Source organism: Zootermopsis nevadensis, unplaced genomic scaffold (assembly GCF_977971745.1).
Source record: "Zootermopsis nevadensis isolate Lab colony 2312 unplaced genomic scaffold, Znev_1.0 Znev_ptg000022l, whole genome shotgun sequence".
Classification (NCBI taxonomy): domain Eukaryota; kingdom Metazoa; phylum Arthropoda; class Insecta; order Blattodea; family Termopsidae; genus Zootermopsis; species Zootermopsis nevadensis.
The window spans coordinates 15,784,251-15,807,205 of record NW_028259154.1 but is presented as its reverse complement, the minus strand read 5'-3'; the positions used below and the strand labels follow the sequence as shown (position 1 = coordinate 15,807,205).

Genomic DNA, 22,955 nt, shown 5'->3' with positions numbered 1-22,955 from the left:
CTTGTTCCGCGGATAGCATCTTTAAGTGGCCCAAAGAGATGGAAGTCGGAGGGTGCCAGATCTGGACTGTAGGGTGGATGGGGTAGCACCGTCCAACCCAATTTGGTGATTTCTTCCCGGGTTCTCAGACTTGTGTGAGGGCGTGCATTGTCGTGCAGGAGCAAAATTTCTGCTGGATGCTTGTGAGGCCGAACTCGTCGAAAACGCTTCTTGAGGGTTTTCAGGGTCCTGATGTACGCGTCTGAATTGATGGTCGCACCTCTTGGCATCACATCCACAAGAATGACCCCATCACTGTCCCAAAAGACAGTCATCATGACTTTTCCGGCGGAGGGAGTTGTCTTGAATTTCTTCTTTCTCGGTGATTGAGGATGATGCCACTCCATTGACTGCCTTTTTGTCTCTGGCTCAAAGTGGTGTATCCAGGTTTCGTCACCTGTAATGATCCGGGACAGAAAGACCTCTCCCTCAGCATCAAAACGCTCCAACAATTCAGAAGAAATCGTTTTCCTTTGAATCCTGTGGTCTGCTGTGAGACTTCGTGGAACCCATCTTGCGCACACCTTCGAATATGCGAGAGCCTGGATAATTGCAATCACACTTCCATTGCTGACTGAAAGCTGTTGGGCCAATTGTCGAGTTGTGATGCGCCGATCCTCACGAATAATGGCATCCGCGCGGTTCAACATGTCTGGAGTGGTGGCTGTGGCAGGACGCCCAGAGCGCGGCAGATCACGGAGCTCGGTTTCTTCACTTCCTGAAGCTTTAACTCTCTTAGCCCAGCGACCAACGGTGCTCCTATCGACTGCACAGCTTCCATACACAGCACACAAACGTTTATGAATGTTCACCACCGTTTCTTTTTCAGCAACAAGGAATTCAATTACAGCTCGTTGCTTGTAACGAGAGTCGTTCACAGACGCCATTTTAACAGTTCACTACAGCTCCGCTATCGGTTGGAATCATTTGAAACTCCGTACACGAACGCGGGAAACATCAAATCTCAAGCATGTAAAAGTACACTTTTCTATCTTCATTATTAGCTGAGAAAAAAAATGTGGGGCATTACTTAATGAGCGACCCTCGTATATATATATATTATTTTATGATAAACACTGAATAATCAGTAATGTAATTTATTTTAGATGTTGATTATATACTATGTATAACTTGAATTATACACCAACAAAGTTGAAGAGAAATTATATCTGGGGGTACGCGAACAAAAAAGGTTGAATACCACTGCTCTAGGAGATACTGATCGAAATTTTAGAGGAGCTTACTGCCTCCATCATCAGAGTCATGAGTCACAGCAATATTCATAATCTCAAAAAACGCCTGATCTCCGTCCTAAGGTAAATTCTGAGTGATTGCCACTTTATACATCATCTCAATCACTAAAATCTCAGGTTACGTGATAGACAACTGAGGTTCGTTTCCCCGAGAGAGAGAGGGGGGGGGGGGGGGGAGAACGAAAATTTGCTCGCGTCATGTCCATAACAGCCCACCCAGCTTCTTACCCAATTTACCAGTAATTTTTTTCTTTCTCTGTAAGGCAGACGATGCACGAAGCTGACCACTCACCCCTATATCTAGAATGGTGGAGCCTGTCCTCATTGCCTTCATTGCGTGGTGATTAGACACAAGGAAACAACAACGCTTTAAAGGCCTACGAATCAAGGGGTTCAAGAATTACAATCCAACAAATGAATCTACATGCATGCATTTCCCATCTCCCAAAGCATGTACATGCCCCACTCATCTTTTTCTTCTAATCTGATCACCCTAGTAAATACGCGGTGAAGAGCACAAAGTATGTGACTCCTAATGCACTTTCCCCATCCTCGTCACTTCCTGTCGTCTAGGTCCAAAAACGCCCCTCAGACGCGTTTCTTTAAACACTCTCAGTCTATGTTCTCTTATGGTGAGAGTCCAAGTTTCACATCCACTAGAAACAGTAAGTAAAACTGTGATTTCAAAAATTTGAATATATACGTTTTTAGATACGAAACGGGAAACCAAAATACTGTGAACTATGTGGTAGCAAACATATCCAGAATTTAAAACCCTTCCTTGTGAATATGATTTTTATTTGTTTATGTTGTTCCCAGATATTTTAACTTTCCTACGTTCTAGGACATGTTGTATTGTTATTTTATCCAGCATTGTGGCTACGAGACATGGACAAAAAACCAAACGGAATGTCAGGTCAGTTACATCCACCAAGAAGAAGAAAATGTAACTTCGTCGATTTCTGAGCACTTGTTATCGTTTGTTTCATTATCGGAATGCCATAAAAGCAGTTTCCCTTCGAAACAAAAACAAAGAACATAGGGTATCAGAGAGATAACCGCGGTATGCACACTGCCTTTCAATTGGACGAGCTAGTGTTATCAATTAACGTCACTTGTTTGCTTCTAGATTAACAACTTTTCGATGAGAGGCTTTGGCCATCCCAGATCCGTCGTAGTGTCTGGTGGAACAAAGATCGATGTAAGGCACAGCGAGTAATCTTGTCAAGGTAGTTCCTGTTCCTTGGAACTAGTTCTACCAACCATCTGGTAGTTTCCCCTGCTAACTGAGAAATGTCTTGCTGTTAAAAAACTCAAAGCGTCACTGCAAACGCCACAAAGTCCCATCATGCAGTCGCATCTCGAGTAAATTCACTATTTCACAACCGATTCTTCTATACATTTTTATAAGAGCCACTTGTCTACACTTTGGTATTTCAAACGGACGTAATGAATTTTGCAACCACAATTGCGTACTTTAGTTTCCGTTAACGATTTCTGCATGTAGAACCCTATCGATTGTCCAACATTGGAACCGCAGGTTCGAAGTCTGCTTGTTGAACTGATATTTTTGGTTTTCTGTGTTGTCCTCTGTCAGGCCTGCGAAAGGCCCAAATTGTATGCACCAAGACCTATCAGATGCGTGCAACAAACAACTTCACACAGGAGGAAAAGTGTTTACTGACCCTGGGCAACTTGTTTACCCAAAAACAGAATGATGTCCATCCGAAGAATAAGTTATTTTATGAAAAACATCATACAATGGAAAGAACCATATGGAGTCATTTTGTACAGAAGAAAATCTACGGGTCTTCCCCGTTGTTACAAACGTGCACATATCAACTTGTATGTCCAAGTACGTTTATTAACTTCAGAACTTTCTGGGGGCGGAAATTTGTTTCCGGAGACTCTGGTACGTAGTAGGGGCTCCTAAAATGCCGCAATCCACTTCCCCCTCCACGCCGTTTTAACCACGATCACTAGACATCGCGGAAGTGACGTTTAACTACCATGGCAACTACGTCAGAATATAAACTAGTTTGTGGGCGTGGCGCATTTCGACCAACAACAGCGATAGGAGGGAACAGATAAAGCCGCGTAATTTACGGCAAAAACTACCTACCTCTACTTTTCACACTCTACGAGTTTGCTTCACGGCCAAGGTGTGTTTATGAGCGATCATACACGTGTGCATGGCAACACATACAAAATTATACATACATATACATGGCATGGGGCGCCATTGAACAACTTCACGTTTGTCATACTCCTGAGGAGTCTGCTACCTGCCTATTTCATGTCAAGGCTATTAATACCTGTTATAGTACGTAAACAATCTACCGTACATCGAAACAGTTTCGTTGACAGTGTCGTCTGACTTGTTAACAGGAAAGAACTCGAGCAAACATAATGGATATGGTCTTCAACTACCTGCCAGATGTCTTCTACCAGTCACTTAGACATCACAATTACGAGAATTCGTGGCTCAATGAAACGACAAATGAAGGTAAGTTAACACAGTTATTTAGTAAGCAAAACACTGCCACTCTTCTCTTCCCTGTTACGGTGCCGAGAACATCCCGGGGTCCTGACACTTAAAAATCTCCAAGCGAAATTCGTAAATTCTCCATTAGATTCACTATTACAAGAAAGTGGATCAGTTTCCTTGACTGGGAGAATTCCACAGGCTTTTAAAATTCCAGTTGTTCTACTACAGTAAACAGAACGCCGTCTCACGTCAACAGCTTAAGCACAGCACGTTAAAAGTGACAAGTAAAATGGAACCCACGTCCAGCAGCAGAAATTCGGTGGTATTTCAGTTTTTGTGTTACTGAAACTTTAATTTAACATTGTGGCGAGGCTGTGTTAAAAGATTTCACTATCATAGCTTCTAAACATGATCTGCAAATAAGGTGACAATAGTAATGTGAGTGGGGGTGGAATGAAGAAGGTGGATTTACCAAGTTCGCAACTTAATTTAATGAAAATGGTGTACTTCATTGGACAGGTTGTGTTGGTATTAATAAATGGTTCATTTAAACACTACAGCGACGCATTTATGGAGAAATTTTGGTCGCCAAACTTGAAAGAAATAAAGAATTTGGGCGACTTAATCGTTCTTCAAGAAGTAGGGAAACTACTGAATTCAACTAGCTCGGCATATAGTTCAGTGGCGAATTCTTTTGAATATGGTAATAAACATTTAGGTTCAATAAAGGCTGGAAGTATGGCGACTATCAGCTTTTGAAGGACTCAGCTACAAGGAGTTCTTTATGGAGCAGTGGTTCCTTAACCCTTCCTGCTGCGACCTTAACTGGCCACCAACATGACGGCTTGAGACTCGATCTTTTGGACATTTTTCATCATTAAACACGAAATACATAACAGCCAGTCAGCAGTCCATTTCCACTAATTCAGAATTTAGATAAGCCTATCATCCACTCAAGCATTAATTTTTCATAAAAGGAAGATTAGGGACAATGCGAGAAACGTCAGAGTTTATAGTCCACGAAATTGTTTACACTTTGTTCCTTTAAGCAACAGTTGTTTATTGAACTTATCCTGGGACAAATATATGTTTCCAAGGATTCCGTAAGAGCTCACGTGACATTTGCAGTCTACTGATAACGACCGAGACATTCTAATCAAACAAAACGCTGAAAAGTGTACGTAAATAAACCATTAACACGACATTTTAGATAAACTGCATGCATTAAAAGGCTTAATGTAACCTATTTCCCTTAGTAGTCTAATAATGGATAAAATGTTATCTGTCACTACAGGGTACTGAAGTGAACCATTAAGTCGTTTAACCTCGTGCTTTAGAAATGAAATTCTCAACCCCTTCCAAACCCAAGGCCACATACGAGCTCAAAAGTTCTTCCTTAACGACTCGGGGTAGCAAGCTTTTAATAAGGAATATTTATCACAACTTAACGTTTTTTTTTAAAAAAAAATCTTACTATTGCAAACAGATCCACGTGTTATTCTGCAATTTTATCTAACGAAATCAGTGATAAATGAAACATATGACATTGATTTTTCTTGAGTAATCTTTCAATGTCGGGTTTAATTTCTGTTACTGCGATTCGCATGCCTCCCTCCAAGTGCTCATTAGCAAGACACATCCCAGTTCATTAACTTACACAGTCGCTCACGGTCACTAACAAACAGCATTGTTTTCTGGAATCAGGTTAACTACTATTCATCATACAAAGCAACACAACATTTTAAAAACTGTACTCGGGCCTCACAAAACACATGGGCGGGCTGCGAGTTGAGAACCCAAACTCAAGACCTTGAAGCTGATAAGCGAAAACATGTACCGGTAATTGGTCTAACAACGTTTTGTCATTTGCAACGGTTATTAAAATATCAAACGGCAGGAACGTGGGAAATGAATTAGAAAGGATATGAGAGTTGTGGTCTATAAAAGGTTGGCCTAATATCCCAGAACTTGCTTAGAGACAGAGAGAAGCTACAAAAACCTCAGGGCAACCGGTCTCTGGGAAACTTCTGGAATTCAAAGTAGGAGTGCCAACCACTGCAATGTGACGTTCGGAATAAAATCAAGACAAGTGCATTCCACTGCTGGAACTCTACAGAGAAGTTGTAAAATTCCACACAGCTTTGTCAAATCACCTCTGCCGGGCTTTTTTTTGTTGTTGTTGCAAGTTTGTACAGAGTGAGGCGCGGAAATATAACAATTTAGTGACATGCGAGGAGCTTTTCATATGAAAGAGTTGTTAATTTGACTCTGAAGCTAGGAACAAGAATAGAAGAGGGTCACGGTCGGCCTTACACGAGGCGTCGACCCCCGGCAAGTGTCAAGGTACAGCTACAGTACACTGGGCGATCACTGGGGCTCTACTGTGTTTATGTGTGTATAGCGCAGCCATGTTCCATGCAGGCGACAAAAAATATACGACTGCTTGCTTTTAAATAATATCGCTTTATCTGCTTCATTACTTGCTTATTTTCTGATGCAGGCTTATTCCACCCCCACAAAATTCCCGATTTACTTATGCACGCTTTTCCAGTAGACGGTGTTCATACTCGTAGTCCACATACCACGCCATTCTAAATTTCCTTTTATCATTAATCACATTCACTACATGGGACATGTAACACGCACGAGATAAGAAAAACACATCATTGCTAAATAATAGTCTACACATGAAGGAAAATACTAATTGGAAGACCTAGGCATAGATGATAGGACAGTTTTAAAACATTTTTAAAAAGGCGTCGGGCTTGGATTCAACTGACGCAGGACAGTGTCCAGTGGTGAGCATTTACAAACACGGCAATAACTGTCGAGTTCCATAAAAAAAAACTGGGAATTTATTGATCAGCTTCACAACGACTCTGTTCCATGGAGTTACTTGGCTGCTCAACATTTCTCAAGTAAAACTTCTGCAGTTTCTTCCATCTGCGAAGAACGCAGAAAAAAGTTGTAGTTCTTAAGGACACTTTTGTTTTTGACGATGGTGAAGTTAAAAATAACAGCTGCTGCGAGAATGAGCACACATTACACATGATGGCCTTCACAATACAGGTTTTTACCAGACGCTGCGCCAGGAAGATTTTGTCCTCCAGGAAATGAAAACATTGATCCACATTGAAATAGGCGAGAAAAAAGTAACTGCTTATTTATGTATATGCAGCAATAAAAGCTCTGCCTGCTGTTCGTTACTCGACGAACGTCAAAATCTACTTTTACATGTTGTCTCTGTACGGACCGATGTGGGGTACTAGTGATTACGGAAGCCACTGTTCTGAGCGTAGGTAAAGTCTCTTCTTTGGGTTAGCACCACCATTTGAGAAGCCGCGAATTAACGTGTTCGATTTAACACTTTGAAGCACATTTCTAGCTACATGTACTACCTGCTTTAACATTCAATAACTCTGCGTTGTTCCCACAGAAAGTATTTATTGGTTTCCTACGAATTCCACAGTGCAGTGCAAGTAGTAACCATACCCTTCCTAACAGTTCAGAACTACTACTTGTACATCTCATCATGAGCGACAGCTACCATTTGCCACGAGTATGGTCATTCAGACAGTTCGGCAGAAATAAGCACGGAAAAAGAACTTTAAATGACCTTGAAAATTGTAAAGGCCTCTATTCGGCAAACCTTTGGACTGATATTGTCGTGACCTTGACATGACCTAGACCTAACCATGACTTTAACTTAACATGAGTATGGTCATTCAGAGACGTGAGAGTGTGACGTCTACGGAAGAAAAAACAAATAATCTGTGTCCTTCAATCAAGAGGTCTGGAACGATTCGGGACAACGCAATAAGACGTAAAAACGGATTAGTGTAATCTACCGTACATATTTGAGGGAAATAAGAAACGTAGAGCAATTTTAGAAGCAGGAGGTAACATAAATGCTCGAGACCATAAAGGATATACGCCAATAGATCTGGCATATATGGCTATGAAAAGCCCTTAGCTCACATGTATCCTTCAACTGTGGTTTAAAACAAAAACAAGCCAGGGGATCCTATTCTAACACATTTCTGTAGAATCTAATACTAAAATATGTTGAAACACACACAGTGACAGTCACTAACTGTGAAAACATTATTTACAGATCGCAAAACCCGGACAGGTCACAACAGGACCAAGAAAATTCCTCAGGATTCCTGCAAGGACTCCAGGGATCCATGTCCTATTTGTCAGGAGCGTCAAAGACGCCCTCTAGCAACCTACATCAGAAGTAAGTCCCGCCAGGATCGAAAGGAAGATCAGAGGATTCTTGAAGAAGAATGCGAGATCGAGGAAACTACATCATCCTCTGCCTGCGACCAGAAGAGCGGATCGCCCGTCAGTCCGCGACAGACGGAAGCAGCCAAATGAGACACCACTACAAGCAGTGCCGGTGGCGGACACAAAGGGGATTTAATTGTATCTGTACATCCACATTTAAAAACCAATTTACATTTCCCAATGTTTGCTTAATATGTACCATGTAACAGTACAGTGTTGGAACACATTTGTCTCGTGTACCGCGAGTTCACCAGAAACGTGGAAATAGCGTGACGCAAGCCTTCACACTGGCAGGTAAGCCACAGCGTCGGATGTGAGGGCATTCCCAGCCCCCATCACTGTATGCAACACTTACATCTACTACAACCACTGCACAGCGATAGAAATAAATCACTGGTTTGGGTTTCCTCGCTCGAGAAGACAATGCCGTCAAAACAATGAAGGAAACGAGGCAGAAAGGAAAGAACCAAAAAAGAATTTATTTGTACCGGAGGGCAAGAACTGTTAGGTCTAAAAATGAGTAAATAAGTTCATAAAAACTTAATTACAAATAAGTTGATCCCACTTAAGAAATATTTGTTGGTGTAGCTAAGAATGGGAAAACTAGTATTTAACTATAAGAAACCAAGCACCTGCTATGGGCTATTGAGATCAAATCCCAGGGCAGGGTGTTGCTGACTAATTCTTGCAGTTATAAAATATATTTAAATAAACTGTGCAGCACTGTACAAACAAGACTGACACATTCTGATAGCCTATAAACTATTTTTTTTTACCATTATGTAACATTGATAGTGTTCATACAGATAAAGCAAGTGGTGAGTATGTACTGTTATGGTATTTGAAGAGTTTCTCTGCACAGGAGAAATAAGGCATAAAACTATATTTATCTTCTGGACAAATCCCAAAATAAATTTGAATATATTCATCATAGTACTGCTTTATATCCTTTTTCCATATGTGATATTCGGTGTCACTCACTTTTACATTGGAAATGGATGTTCAGATGCGTAATCGCTTAAAATAAGTTTGTGACAATTCGGGTGAATCCTCTGTTTTATCAGTGTACTTTGGTTTTTGCCCGCATTTTCTCCCTACAATAAATAGGAAATGATTATATTTTACCACTCAACTCTCTTGCATTTTATTTTAATAGCTGGGAAGAGGCGAGTAACTGACGATTCCGATACGATTGGTGTAACATATAGCACGCATGGAGGATATGAAACATGCACAAAATTTTGTTTGGAACGCTTCAGAGGATAAGACTACTTGAAGATCTTTAAATATATACATACGAGCAAAGAACACATAACGATGTGTAAGAGATTCAGAAATTAAAATCACAGAACAATTGACATCACTAAAAAAGCCAAATCACCACTTCAATCCTCAAAGAAGTAATTAGACTGTTGTATGTATATCCATTGTATGCTGTTGGTCTATAGACTGGTTTGAGTAAGCACATTGTACAGCGACATGACTTCAATCTGGAGTTCCGATTATGCCACAAACGAAAACGACGAAAACTTTGGAAATGAATATGCAGAGGCGGCTCAGGGGGGTAGTCGCCGACCTCTCACCACGGAGGCCCGGGATCTGTGGTGGGCAAAGTGGCACTGGGAGGGGGTTTTCTCCGAGTCCTTCGGTTTTTCCGACAGTAATATTCCACGGCTACTCCATATTCACTCATGTATCATCTTGAGGATGGACAGTGTGTCATTTAGCGATCCAGTTTCTCTGAGAGACAGCATCGCCCTATCGCAACAAAAGGTGGGGATAAGTTTTCTACTGCGCACAAAGAAATGCAGCGCACACGACAGCGAATGCCAAGTCTAAGTTAGCACTGCACACGGACAATCAGTACATGTTACACGATTCTATAAATTCAATGCTACTCAGCAGGACTAAAATAAGCTATGAAAGAAATAGACTTTCTTTGCTCAGCCGAACCCTGGAACTTCCCTAACACAGGAGTAAGAATTCGTAACTCATGCCTCTTGAGTTCCTAGCACCAATTTCTCATCAGGAGTGAAAAGACAATTCCATCACATATTCCGCCCATCCTCATTCAAGCAGGTTTTAAGTTAAATAATATTAGCCTGGTTCTTCTTTTATTCTATAATTTTGACAGAAACTTTTCGAACTGTTCAATACTGAAATAACAACTTTTCAGACGGGCATTCCGAATCAAATCTCTTCCGCGAGCAAAAACACGTAAAGCGACCATTACTGCTGTCAGATCCTTGCTTGCTATTTCGGGGAGAATTTCTGTCACTGCACAACAACGCGTCTCATATCTCTGGCTGACAAACATGTCATTACAACGCAAAAGTCGCCTACTTTTCAGAACGTGTTTCGAAACTTACTACTACATCGTGTGAAAGACGGGGATTATGTAACATGGACTAACACCGTACAGAGCGCCGAAGGTATCGTGTGCAACAGTACGGTGTGCCAAAGGAACTGACACGATATAAAAGGCGGAAATATCAATAACAACAATTTATCACCCAGCATTGTGTAACAGTGAGCTGTCATAAAGAAGGAAGAAAACTAAGAATGGCCTGGTCGAGTTTCTTCAAAGGACAAAAAGAGGGCAGCACATCGTGTCAAGGTAAGTTAGTGGACTGTTGAAATGGATACGGTTGCTTATACTATCCATTTTGCAACACGACGATGGTATCCGTTACATATGTTATGCAGCCTGAGCTAGGAAGGTGCTACAAGTCCAAAATAAATCCTTAATGCTAACTGCGCAGTGGATGTCAGTAGAAGAAATGCATATTATTATAATCACACTCCAGTTATTCCCAGTATGCTGATCAGATGGAAGAGTTCTGTCTGAACAGTCAACTGGCAGAAAAGTGAAGCATTTTTCCGCGTTTAGCAACGGTATGCAAGATGTTACTGGCTTTGCTGTGTTTATGTATGCAAATATGTAATGTAGATCGGTGGACTTGAAAAAATATGAAATTAAAGTCCTTACTAAAATCGCCGCATTTATTTATGTTTGATACAAACCAGTGAGCATCAACAGCCAATTTAAATGACGGCATAAATACATTTTAGACACTTATTTCCACACAATACAGAGTGAATTAAAATATTTTGTACAAAAGTTGCAGTGGAATATTTAGTATTACATTCATTTTCTTTGCTCTGATAAGGATAAGTGGTTGGCTCTTGTGAACAAAGCAATAAACCTTCCAGTTTCATAAAAGGCAGGGAATTTCTTGCCAAGCTGAGCGACTATTAGCTTCTCAAGAAGGGCCAACTCCATGGAATTAATTATGTACTTTTTTATAAAGTGTAATATTTTTAGAAGACTACTATATATCATGTAAGACTTGAGGTTCTCACAGCGGTGAATATGAAGATTTCTGTCTTCTGGGTTATTGCGCTGTGTAGTCTGGTCGATGTTAACCAACGTTTCAGAGGTCATACTGCCTCCGTCATCAGGGCGATGAATATGATGACGGAGGCAGTATGACCTCTGAAACGTTGGTTAACATCGACCAGACTACACAGCGCAATAACCCAGAAGACAGAAATCTTTACTATATATCATCCTCATAATCTCAGAGGGCAGAATAGTCATTATTTATTGCAGTATGGTAATTAAAAATATATGTACACATTTACTAAGAAAAAGAAATTTAGCAGAAAATATACATGTGCAACAGTGCTTTTTTCTACTGAACACCCTCATACGAATACTGGCCTCTGTATTTAATTTGAATATGCCCATAAAATTAATCATATATTAAGGCTTTCTTGGGGGGGGGGATTCTGTTCCCTGGTAAGACACAATACAGTTCATACATAGGCTGTAACTTTTATTATACATATAAAATCATGATCTCATAACCTGAAGGGAAATGACCACTTGGGAGATCTATGTAGACGTAAATAATAACACGAAGACTGATCTTAAGGAAATATGGCATGGACTGGAATTATCAGACTCAGTACTGGGTTCCAAGCAAGCTCTTGTGAATATGATAATGAACATTCAGGTTCCATCAAAGGCACAAAATTTCTTTTCTAGATGAACCTCTCAAGAGCACTATGCCCCACGTTTATCTGCAGAACAATCGTGAGTTTAACTGCAGTATTTTTGGTACTTGAAAACGCAATCTTAGTCTGCTACATGACATCCACAGGAGTTAACAGTTAAGAATACAATATATTATGCAATTAAATATCTCCACTACTGATTAGCTTTGTCAACAGTGAATTTATATCAGGGATAAATAGTCATTAAGACCGATGAAGGATATGAAATTGCAAGTACACATTCGGAAAATATGTGTACTCCAAATTAAATTACATCTTTCCACTCTTGATTTAATATGTTAGGTGAAGATGGATGAAGGATCTGACAAATGACAGCATCTGTATCCTATATAATCCTCAATAATTTATCAATGAAGTTGGTTTTACTAGAATTAATCTTCATATGGTGTTTAACAATATAAAATCAAGCAAACTATTACAAAACTTATGCCAGGCAATACTGTGGTTACAGATAAGAAGAAGAAGCCTTGTACAATGTGTAAGGTGCATGGCTGTTGCAAGACCTGTGGAATAAAATGCAAGTGTCAACACATACTGGTTCATCTTCCACTTTTCACCTACTACACTGACACAATGCACTAATGGAGAAATCAGTAATGTCAACCAAAAAGATAATAAAGAATCATCATTGCAGCATCCAGATGTTGAGTTGGCACCAGAAGTGAAGCACAGTCTTAAGAATACAAGTTAATGTCACTCTGAATCATAAATGATTTCTACTGTCAAACACTGAGAAAGCAAAGTAGTAATTATCAGCCATATTGAATTACAAGATTGGAGCCCCATTTAATGATCACTAAAGTAGCCTTTGCAAGTTTTAAGTAGGCGTGTTCCATGGAACAAAACAGAAAAATCTCATCTTTATCCACTCCTTGCAGGCTCCTGTGTTGTTCAGTTGTCTGTTTCTTTTCTAAAATTTTTTCTTCCTTTCCTTTATAAATACAAGAAAGTGTTAGCTGTATGAAGCACAAAGTAAAGGAGATGAAAATGAATCATTTGAACAAGATTACATTGATGAAAGACTCTTGCGTTACAAGCCACATCACGTGGCTGAATGGTGAATAAACCATATCTTATGCCATCGTTACGAGAGCAATCTCGCGGCTCGTAACCCAAGAGCCTTTCATCAACTTCAGTTGTCGCAAAAGCTTCACTGTATACATAAAATTATATTGGTCAAGCTCGTGACATTACCTTCTGAGAACTGTGATTCAATTCTAATAAAAGGACACACTGCAATTTAGTTTTACAATAGTGCAAAGGAAAGAAATATTTTGTGATTTTAATCTTAACAACATCAGGCAAGCAGGAATAATGGTTACAGAGGCATCTTTCCTTCACCAAATGTCTCATAAGTGTGAGGAAAGAAAAGCCTGGTACATCAAGTGGAAACTGTTATAGACTGAAAACTTTAAGACATTTCTGTATACAGGAAACTTATTTTCCACAGAAAACATCCAATGTAAATAATTTCTCCTGTGAAGCACAGTTTGCCATCAAACATTAAATTAAGAAAACAGTGCAATATGTAAAGCAATATTAAGAATGCACTGTAATTTAGTACCAAAAGAGCTACATTTTGCTTTTAGTTTTATAAATAACTCCCTGGTACCAGAACCCGCAGGTCCAACACTGACAACACCAAAGCCCATCACCAGACACAATCCTGAGCCAACTCAATCCATTTACCATCCTCACAGACCACCTCCCTGAGATCCATCTTGATATTATCCTCTCATCTCCTTCTTGGTCTGTCCAGTGGTCATTTTCCAGAAGGATGTCCCACCAAAATTCTGTATCCCCTCCAAAGTGTGCTCCTTTCCAGCCCATCAGAGCCTCCTAGGTTTCACTATCCTCACTATGTTAGCTGACCTGTGCAATTCACACTGCTCCTAGTTATGTAATATTCTAAATTCCCCACTTATTTCATCCTCCCTAGGTCAAAATATCTTCCTTAGCATCTTGTTTTCAAATACTTGTAATCTACATTCTTCCTTCAAGGTAAGAGACCATGTTTCATAACCATACAATACAACAGGCAAAATCATTGTTTTATACATCTTGAATTTAATCAAAACAAGTGTTTCCCAAATGTATTCTACTCTTAATTTCACCAAAGACCATTTATATTTGTATTGTTGCTCCCAGTTAATTGAATTTTGAAACATTTTAAAATGATGTATTACTTATAATTATGTTCTGCCATTTTATAAGATTATAATTTTTATAAATGCCTGGCATGCCAATTCGTATCTTGCAGTAAATAATGAGTACTTCAGTACATAGTGAACTTAAGTAAACCAAAATTAGGATAGCAAATGAGATGTGATATAATCCACAAACAATAAATGTACTTGATGTCATTCTTCTGGTACTTTAAAACTGGTATGTTATATAGAACATTAACAAGAAATTAGAAATTTATTTATTTAAGATTATCTCAATCTTTAGGATAGCAATTCACAGCTTCTAATATTGTAACCTGTGTAATTACTATAATTTTGATAGTATTATTTCACAATTTACCTTTTCTGTACTGTTTTTATACTTTATTATACATAAAATGTTCATTTAAAGAAGCCATGGGCTATACTTTTGGGATTGTAATATCAGATGTTCTAATGAAGCATTGCATTCTCACTGTAGAACATTCAGTATTATTGTAAAGTTTATAAAAATAAACGTCTTCTTTTTGTATCACATGCTTTTTCTTATAAAATGCCTTCGACCCAGTTTTGCTTCTCCATCATGCTACCTCCACGATTTTGTCACACAAATGTTGATATTTAGTAGTTGCAAAAACTGGCCAACAGAAAAGGAAAGTAAGAGCTAGCAGTCATACTGACACATGGTAATACACTTCCATGTTTCACAGCTTTAATACTGCTAATAAGATGCATGTTTAAATGAAATTCAAGACTTGATCTTGGGAGCAGCTTTCTTGACCTCTAAATAGGCCAGAGTACTTTTTATTGTTCTGCTACATCAACATCAGTGTATGTTATTTGAGTTACAAAACTTCAATGGTAGAAATAATGAGTTTCCTCTACATCATGCTGTTTGGAGTAAAATGATCATCAACCCCTTTATTTGTTCTCATTTCCTATATTTGAAACGTATTTAGACTGATTCAAACAAATTATACATTCATATAGTAAAAAGATATGGAAGTTATTGTGCGCAATGTAAACTGCATGTGCATGTTATGAGGGTAGATCAATTCTGGATCATAGTAAAGACAATGTAAGTGGTCCTCATTCACCAACAGGCTTATTTGTCTAACAAAGAAATCATGTACTCACCCTCAGCAGCCAGGTGAGAATAGAATCCCGATATGGAACAAAATTCTTCTTCTTGCCATTTGCATTATCAGCTAAGGCAGCAATTACCTTCCCAAGAGACAGCAACGAACCATTAATACTGACACCTTCCTGTGCATAAAGTAAATATGGGTGATAATTACATCAGTCTACATGCAATATTCAAAATACTCTTATGACATGTGATAGCATCTGGAATTTCATATGAATATTTATTTTACATTCAAACCCACAGGCATGGGCCATGAAACGTCTACCCTGGGGGTTCAGCAAGCAGAGAACTAAGCTGCTCACACAGCTCATTTCACTGCCTTCACTGGATTTCACATACCATATGAAATATAACTCAAAGAAGTTCTGAACTTGAGTATCGTCATAATTTACTTACCTTCAACCTGTCTCCACTGCTGCAAGTGTGTGACAATCGTTCACTACCGGCCAAATCTACCAAGTTAATCTTACTTCTGCGACAGTGCTTATGGAATTCCCCTCTCTCTGCAGGCTCCTCCTATACAAGAAAGGGAAAAATTAAGTTCTCATAAGAACAAGAAAGGAAATGCATATTCCAATTTGGAGTATAGTTTCTAAATGCATTCTTCTCAATTTTGTATTCTGCAAACACAAATCTGTTGTTGGCAAAGATAATCAAATAACCACAATCCAATTAACAGTAAAAAACTGCTCAAAGGTGTAAACTATTTTATTGCTATCTTGGCATTTGCCTAAAGGGTCTGAGGAAAACCACAAAAACCTCAGTCTCCAAGTTTAAATCTGAACTTGGGACCTTCTGAATATGAAGGAGTGTTAACCTCTCAGCTGCGTAATTAAATCAACATTTTTGTAAAATGAGCAATTTTTGACAAATTGTATGAGGTTCAATTAATCTTCATGCAAATTAGATGCTACAGTGGAAAAATATGGCTGAGTATTTAAATCCATTCTGGGAGCTGAAGCATGGAGACAAAAAGATGGCTAACCACCCCATTATTCATTCACTTCATGCATTTTGTACAGTGGGAGCATAAAACTATAAATTCAAAATGGATGTGAGAATTGGGAAAGAACTTGCTGGATCAAGAACCCACAGAAATAATGACTGTATTAACATCAATACAGTATATCTTATTTTCTCAGGAGGAGCTGTTGCGCCATAACAGTAATATAAAACATCAGCTGGTGTGATTTTACATCAGCTTTATTGCATGTATTTACTCTAGATTTGAAGTTGTGGAAAGTCAAAATGCTATGACCATGTTATTTACCTCTGTTTGTGTGAGAATAATGTTGAATATGGAATGAGAACGAGAGCTCTTCTCATTCATACCAGTGGCTGCAGTAGCTCTCTGACTGTTCCCAACTGTCAGCCAACCCTGCAACAAATTTACTCATCAACGTAACAGAAAACTGTTATTCATCATCACTATAAAGCCAGAACTGGTAAGCATTGTAGAATTCCCATTCAATTTCCTAAATTTTAAGAAAATATAGCAGTGTAGGCATAAAGCTTTGGTCTTCAGAGAGGAGGGTCTCATGTTAAAAACAGGCCTAATTCCATTGCAAATTTTTCTAAATGCTTCCCCATCAGTCAACTCTCATAAAGTTAAGAGTCATGAATATAGGAGACACTGAATTCCACTGACTTCTACTGAGAAGACAAACCAGGAAACATAAATACCAGAAGACCAGTCATTATTTTTTCCAAACAATCTGGTTCTTCCATGAATATTAATGAAAAGTTCTGAGAAAATTTATTTTCTCCTCCATGTTTGTCAATGAAAACCCTATACCAATAACATTATTACTACAACCACAAAACAGACTACGTTACAAAGACTATTTGGGAAAAAACTGCTAACACAAGTTATAAGAGACAATACATACCAACTCACCAATGCTCGCAATGAATATAATAATACAACAAATACTGTATTTTGAGTCAAAATAAAGTGGATGACACTGAGACTTGAAAAGAAACCACAAAATATAATTTTCTTTGACTTTTCAATGTAATGTGTCAAAAAGTTCAGCTAACAGTGACAAGAAGTATAGGCCCACAAGGTAGTAGCACATTATCTTATGCACCCAGACAGCAATGCAAGGATCTTCTACTGCAGATACAGAAAGTTCTGCGGCCCCCTACCCCAAAATATGAAGTCAAAACAGCAACTACCAAAACACTGAAAATTACCTTGCATTTCACAGGGTGTTGTCTATCTACAAATACTGTCTCAAAATGTGAGGCATGCTTTTAAGCTGAAGGTTGTTATATTGCACACAAAAAGCAGGTAGCAATGTTACAGAAATAATTGTACCCAGTAATTTTCTCTAGTAACCACACTTTCTGATATTAGACTCTCCTAGTCTCCCACCCAGTACATATAACCATAACACATTCCCATTATTTACATACTGAAGCAACTACAAATTACTTCAAATACATGATTCATGTTTCTTAAATATGAAGTTCTTTTCAAACCAACCTGAACATCTTCATAAGATGCAACTCCAAGAACAGAAAGATCCACAACATAGGGGCCAAACACTGGATGTTCTCGCACTTTTAGTGGAGCACGTTTTCCATCAGATGATCCGCCTAGAAGATCATGTATCTTCTCATTATAAATCTCAAAATAACTGATTTCAACATTGCACGTAGACTTTCTTGTACTGCTATCTGAGTCTTCTAGGGAAGCAATACGCTCAAATAACTCATAACAAAAGCGAGGGATGATGCCAACCTCATTCCCAATGGAGTTCCCAATATCAATATCCAGTCCCATCATACTACAAAAGAAAATTTTATGTATTAATTTTAAATATGTCTGAGGGCAGCACATACAAATATATATATATATATATATATATATATATATATATATATGACATGAAGAATAAAATTATGAAAATTGCATTACCATAAACTATCCTTCTCAGTATTTCTTAACTTCATATTTTTATAAATCACTCCCTCACAACTAGTTAAAAGAAACCTACTTCATAATGGTCAATGAAGTTTGGCTGTTTCCATTGTTTGAGACATCAGAGTTACACATTCGTTATTATATGTGGCAAACACCCTGAATTAACCCTTGTGAACTAGACGAGATATAACTAATTGAGTACCACTAGTTTATTAAATTGGGTGATTTAAGAATCTAACATTATATCTTGTTATAAACAAATGTAATGAATAGAATAAATAAATAAAATGTATAATGTAATGTGGTATTCAGACTGAAGTTTGCTTATTTTTTAAAGGTGTACCCAAATGAATTCCATTCTCTACAGCAATGTTTCCCAACCTTTTTTTTCTGTGGAGGAAGCCCAAAAATATATATTCATATCCTGAGGTACCCTACCTATGAAAACGTTTACAGGACAGAGAAAGTTGATAGCAGGTAGCATAATTCAATTACTGCTAAATTACTATTAAGAAATTTATTTGTGAAGAGCTACTATAGTCAGCTTACATTGCAAGAAAAAAGGGGGAAAACTGAAGCATTCTTCCTGTTTTTTTCCTTTTCAAATATGAAAATAAAGTTCACATCCAAAATCGATATAAGGTTTACTTTCAGTGTGACACTTGGGCTTTATTTATTTTTGTACAAATGCTAAAATATTGGCCAAATCTTTGACAAACACACATTCAGTTCTTCCTTGACAGACAGCAGATGATTTCTTTCTTTGCATTTAATGTCTGTCAAATGTGAGAAAGCTTGTTCATAGAGGTAATAAGTTGAAAACTAAAGTAAGAAGTTCACTGCTTTTGCTGAGATCACAGGATCCTCTTTTATTAAAATCCAGAACCTATTCCTGCAATATTTTGAGGGATATTTGGAAATTCTGCAGTACTTCAAAATGTTTATTTATTTATTCCACAATATCTCACAGAATCCCTAACAATATTTTGAAGAACCCTAAGGTTATAAGATTTGAGGTTTTCACAGCGGTGAGTATGAAGATTTCTGGGTTGTTGCGCTATGTAGTCTGGTCGATGTTAACCAATGTTTCAGAGGTCATACTGCCTCCGTCATCAGAGCAATGATATTCATCACCCTGATGACGGAGGCACTATGACCTCTGAAACTTTGGTTAACATCGACCAGACTACACAGCGCAACAACCCAGAAGACAGAAATCTTCAACCCTAAGGTTCCTCAGAGCAGACAAGGCAAAATGGTCACAACAGGTTTCATGATGAACCTGAATATATTGTTTCTGTAAGCAAACAGGGTTCCCCATCAACCTGCATCAAATGGAAACAGTGCTAAATAGAAGAATAGGTCTATTAAAGGAATTACTTAGTTACTTGAGTATAAGGTATAGATTCAATGTTTGAATCAGTAATATGTATAACAGGAAAGCTAACAATCTGGAACAACTGTATCAATCAGAATTGTAATGGATGCCCTTATAATGAACATACATAATAAAGCAGTTTTGTAAAATATGCAGACGACTTAGTAGTATTGGCGAAGGAAGAGGAGGAATTACAGAACATGATGGACAAGTTAGTGGAAACAGGTAGAGAGTATGGAATGGAAATCAACACTGAAAAATCAAAGGTAATGAGGATAGCACCGAGAGCAGAACCATTGAACGTTGTAGTTGGAAACCAACAGCTGGAGAATGTGGAGCACTTCAAGTACTTGGGAAGTATAATCACGACGGATGCTCTATGCACCAAGGAGGTAAAAGGAAGAATAGCCATGGCCAAGGCAGCTGTCGTCAAGAAGAGGACACTTCTCACTAGCAAGTTGGGCTTGGAGATGAAGAAGAAACTAGTGAAGTGTTACGTATGGAGTGTCGCGCTGTATGGAGCAGAGACTTGGACACTCAGGAAGAAGGAACAGAAATACCTGGAGAGTTTTGAAATGTGGTGTTGGAGAAGAATAGAGAAGATCAGGTGGACGGATCGAGTGACCAACGAAGAAGCATTGAGGAGAGTCAATGAGCAAAGAAATATTCTGCAGGCGATTACACGAAGGAAAGCTAACTGGCCGGGACATATTATGAGAAGGAATGGATTACTGAGTGATATCATCAAAGGCCAGGTTGAAGGAAAGCGAGGACTGGGAAGAAGACTGATACCGCTAACCGAAGCTTCAGGATTTAAAACGAGAAGCTGAGAATAGGAAAAACTGGCGAGCTCTTTTTGGGCAGAATAATGGACCTGTCGTCAGACAGAACACTAAATAATAAATAATGTCCCTTGAGTAATGATTTTTCCCCAGTTATGAGGTCGCTGGACTGTAAGTGTTAATTCCCTCCTCTCTCCATATTGGGTCTCCTCCAGTTTAGTACTTCACTTTACTGCCATGAGTAACCTAAATGGTGATGTCACCTGATTATGTATATATGGTCATGCCAAAAATAGATGCATTACATGAATTCAGATGTTTAGCATGTGTATCATATATGTACAACACTACATATTAAAAAAATGCCTAAGGTAAATTCTACCTAATAATATATCTTAAGATAGAGATACACTATAACTGACCTTTATAGAAAATGCACAAAGTGAAAGATAACAAAATTCCACTAGATTTTCTACATAAGAACATAAGAAAGGAATGAAGAATTTCAACTTACACCATAAATTAACAACAAACCAATGGATCTTATGAAAGATCCACTGTCAAATAATAACACAACTGTTAAAAGACAGATTATGAACTGTCTATAAAATGAACAAACCTGTAACTTTTTCCAGAGCCAGTTTGGCCATATGCAAACAGACAAGCATTGTACCCTTGGAAGGCCTTGTCTATAAGTGGCTGGACCAGTGTATTAAAGATCACATCCTGACTTGCAAATTGAGGGTGCTCTGGATCACAAGACCAAAAGCAGTAATCATAAATGAAGGTATATGTTGTTCCAGATTCACTCATCATCTTAATTTTGCTCCCATCCACACTTACAACATTTACCACAGCAAAGTCATTCTGCTCTCGCATATTAAATGGTCTTACACGTACACCAACTGTGAGATGACTAGTTTCATCACTTGGAAATACTGGGAGATCTTCTGACTCAACCTTATTCCTTGGAGTTTCCATGTGAACTTTACTGAAGCAGTCTGGTGTAGCTGATACCTTTTGGAGATTTGCTTCACTGAAGAAACGTTTTAAACGTGTTCCATGATGATGATCAGACAGCCGTTTCTGAGACGGGAGTTTTGTTTTAGAGTGGTCACCTGATGGGATTTGTCCACTGCCACTCTGACGTGATGTACATAAATGAGTGACAGGAGTTTGGTCCCCTGGTCCTACAGATCTACCTAATGATAATTTAGTCCCACCTTGCAAATCTTCATTCCCACATTTTAGAGAGGGTATTGATTGGGATCGGATTAATGTGCCACCACGAGAAATGGGAATTTGTGGCTGGTGGATTATGAACCCCTCTCCATCTGAAGATAAATGTATAGGAGAATCACTGACATTCTGATTGCTGAAGCTACCCCTGTTCACATTGCTTTTCTCAGTCATACTGGATGTTTCACAATTTGGAGTACCACATTCACTAGAAACAGAAAAATTCAGCATAATCCATACAAACAATGAAATGAAAGTACAATTATATACAACCCTAAAATACACACTAGATATATGTAAGAAAAAAATCCATGTAAACTTACTTTGTAAACTCAGAATTTCCAATCTGTGAAAATATAGGCAAAGACCTTTTCATTGTGTTAAATGTTTAATCATCTGTAATAGACAAAAATTAAATACAATAAAAAGCTCAGAAGTACATTTCCCTCCTGAAAATTGAAACCACCCTTCATTCTTTTTCAGCTTACATGAGAACATACTTTAATTGGCATGACTCTGAATCTCAAAACTGTGTTGTATTTGTATCAAGTGTAGGTATTCATATTGTGTTCCACATTCTTAGTTTGAGCTATGACAAATCCAGAAAGTATAAATAAATGCCAGTTTATTCTACTATGTTCTAAGCTCCTTACTTATATTAAATGAAGGGCTGGTAACACAATGTTTGGATATTCGAAGGTATTTTCCACTAGCTCCACACGTTTCAACCTGTACATCATCATAAAATGGCAATACATGTAGAAAAACAACTACTGAATTGATACACATGGACATATATCTTCCTTATTATATACAGTACTTTTACAATATATGAAAGCTAAACGACGCAACTTACATATTATCCAGAACAAGTTAACTTTTGTCTCAACATTTAACGATCATATTCTGATCAAACTAAGCACACGATGTAATCTAAACACAAGTATCAGTAATCCAAAAAATTAAAGATCAATGGCACGTACTGCACACCCTGAAAACAACTTCATAAGAAAGATGTATAACAGACACTGGGAAATTCAAAAATCCATTCAAATCACGGTTTAGCAGAATATCAATGTGATTGGCCAACAGTTAGTTATAAATTCTCTCCCACGATAACCAGAATGTGCAACATTACAAGCCTTATTTATCATAGCTCAAATAC

At 38.3% G+C, this 22,955-nt stretch overlaps 2 protein-coding genes across 5 annotated transcripts in view; one reads left to right on the top strand and one right to left on the bottom strand.

The window, feature by feature from the left end:
• The window catches only part of neb (kinesin family member nebbish), a 36,078-nt gene extending 13,179 nt beyond the window's left edge, over window positions 1–22,899 (bottom strand). Inside the window, exons 1-7 of one of the 2 annotated variants that reach the window (XM_022084230.2) lie at window positions 22,647–22,899; window positions 22,114–22,186; window positions 21,171–21,998; window positions 17,951–18,254; window positions 16,733–16,840; window positions 15,859–15,978; window positions 15,453–15,581 (exon numbers count right to left, since the gene is read on the bottom strand). In XM_022084230.2, coding sequence (XP_021939922.1) covers window positions 15,453–15,581; window positions 15,859–15,978; window positions 16,733–16,840; window positions 17,951–18,254; window positions 21,171–21,998; window positions 22,114–22,166 — 1,542 coding nt within the window. In that variant the 5' untranslated portion in view covers window positions 22,167–22,186; window positions 22,647–22,899. The remainder of the gene's footprint in view (window positions 1–15,452; window positions 15,582–15,858; window positions 15,979–16,732; window positions 16,841–17,950; window positions 18,255–21,170; window positions 21,999–22,113; window positions 22,187–22,646) is intronic. The other variant, XM_022084231.2, reaches the window with a different exon arrangement.
• On the top strand, window positions 3,316–14,847 carry LOC110839758 (uncharacterized). 3 transcript variants are annotated; one of them, XM_022084253.2, is made up of 4 exons: window positions 3,316–3,454; window positions 3,681–3,798; window positions 7,895–10,687; window positions 12,602–14,847. In XM_022084253.2, exons 2-3 carry the CDS (start codon window positions 3,702–3,704, stop codon window positions 8,158–8,160), a joined length of 363 nt encoding a protein of 120 aa, XP_021939945.1. In that variant the 5' UTR covers window positions 3,316–3,454; window positions 3,681–3,701; the 3' UTR covers window positions 8,161–10,687; window positions 12,602–14,847. The 3 variants fall into 3 exon arrangements, with proteins under 3 accessions (XP_021939945.1, XP_087210271.1, XP_087210270.1); XM_087354144.1 differs by lacking the exon at window positions 3,316–3,454 and adding an exon at window positions 12,122–12,169; XM_087354145.1 differs by lacking the exon at window positions 3,316–3,454 and having other exon boundaries at window positions 3,461–3,798.
• Window positions 22,900–22,955: the final 56 nt, after the last annotated feature.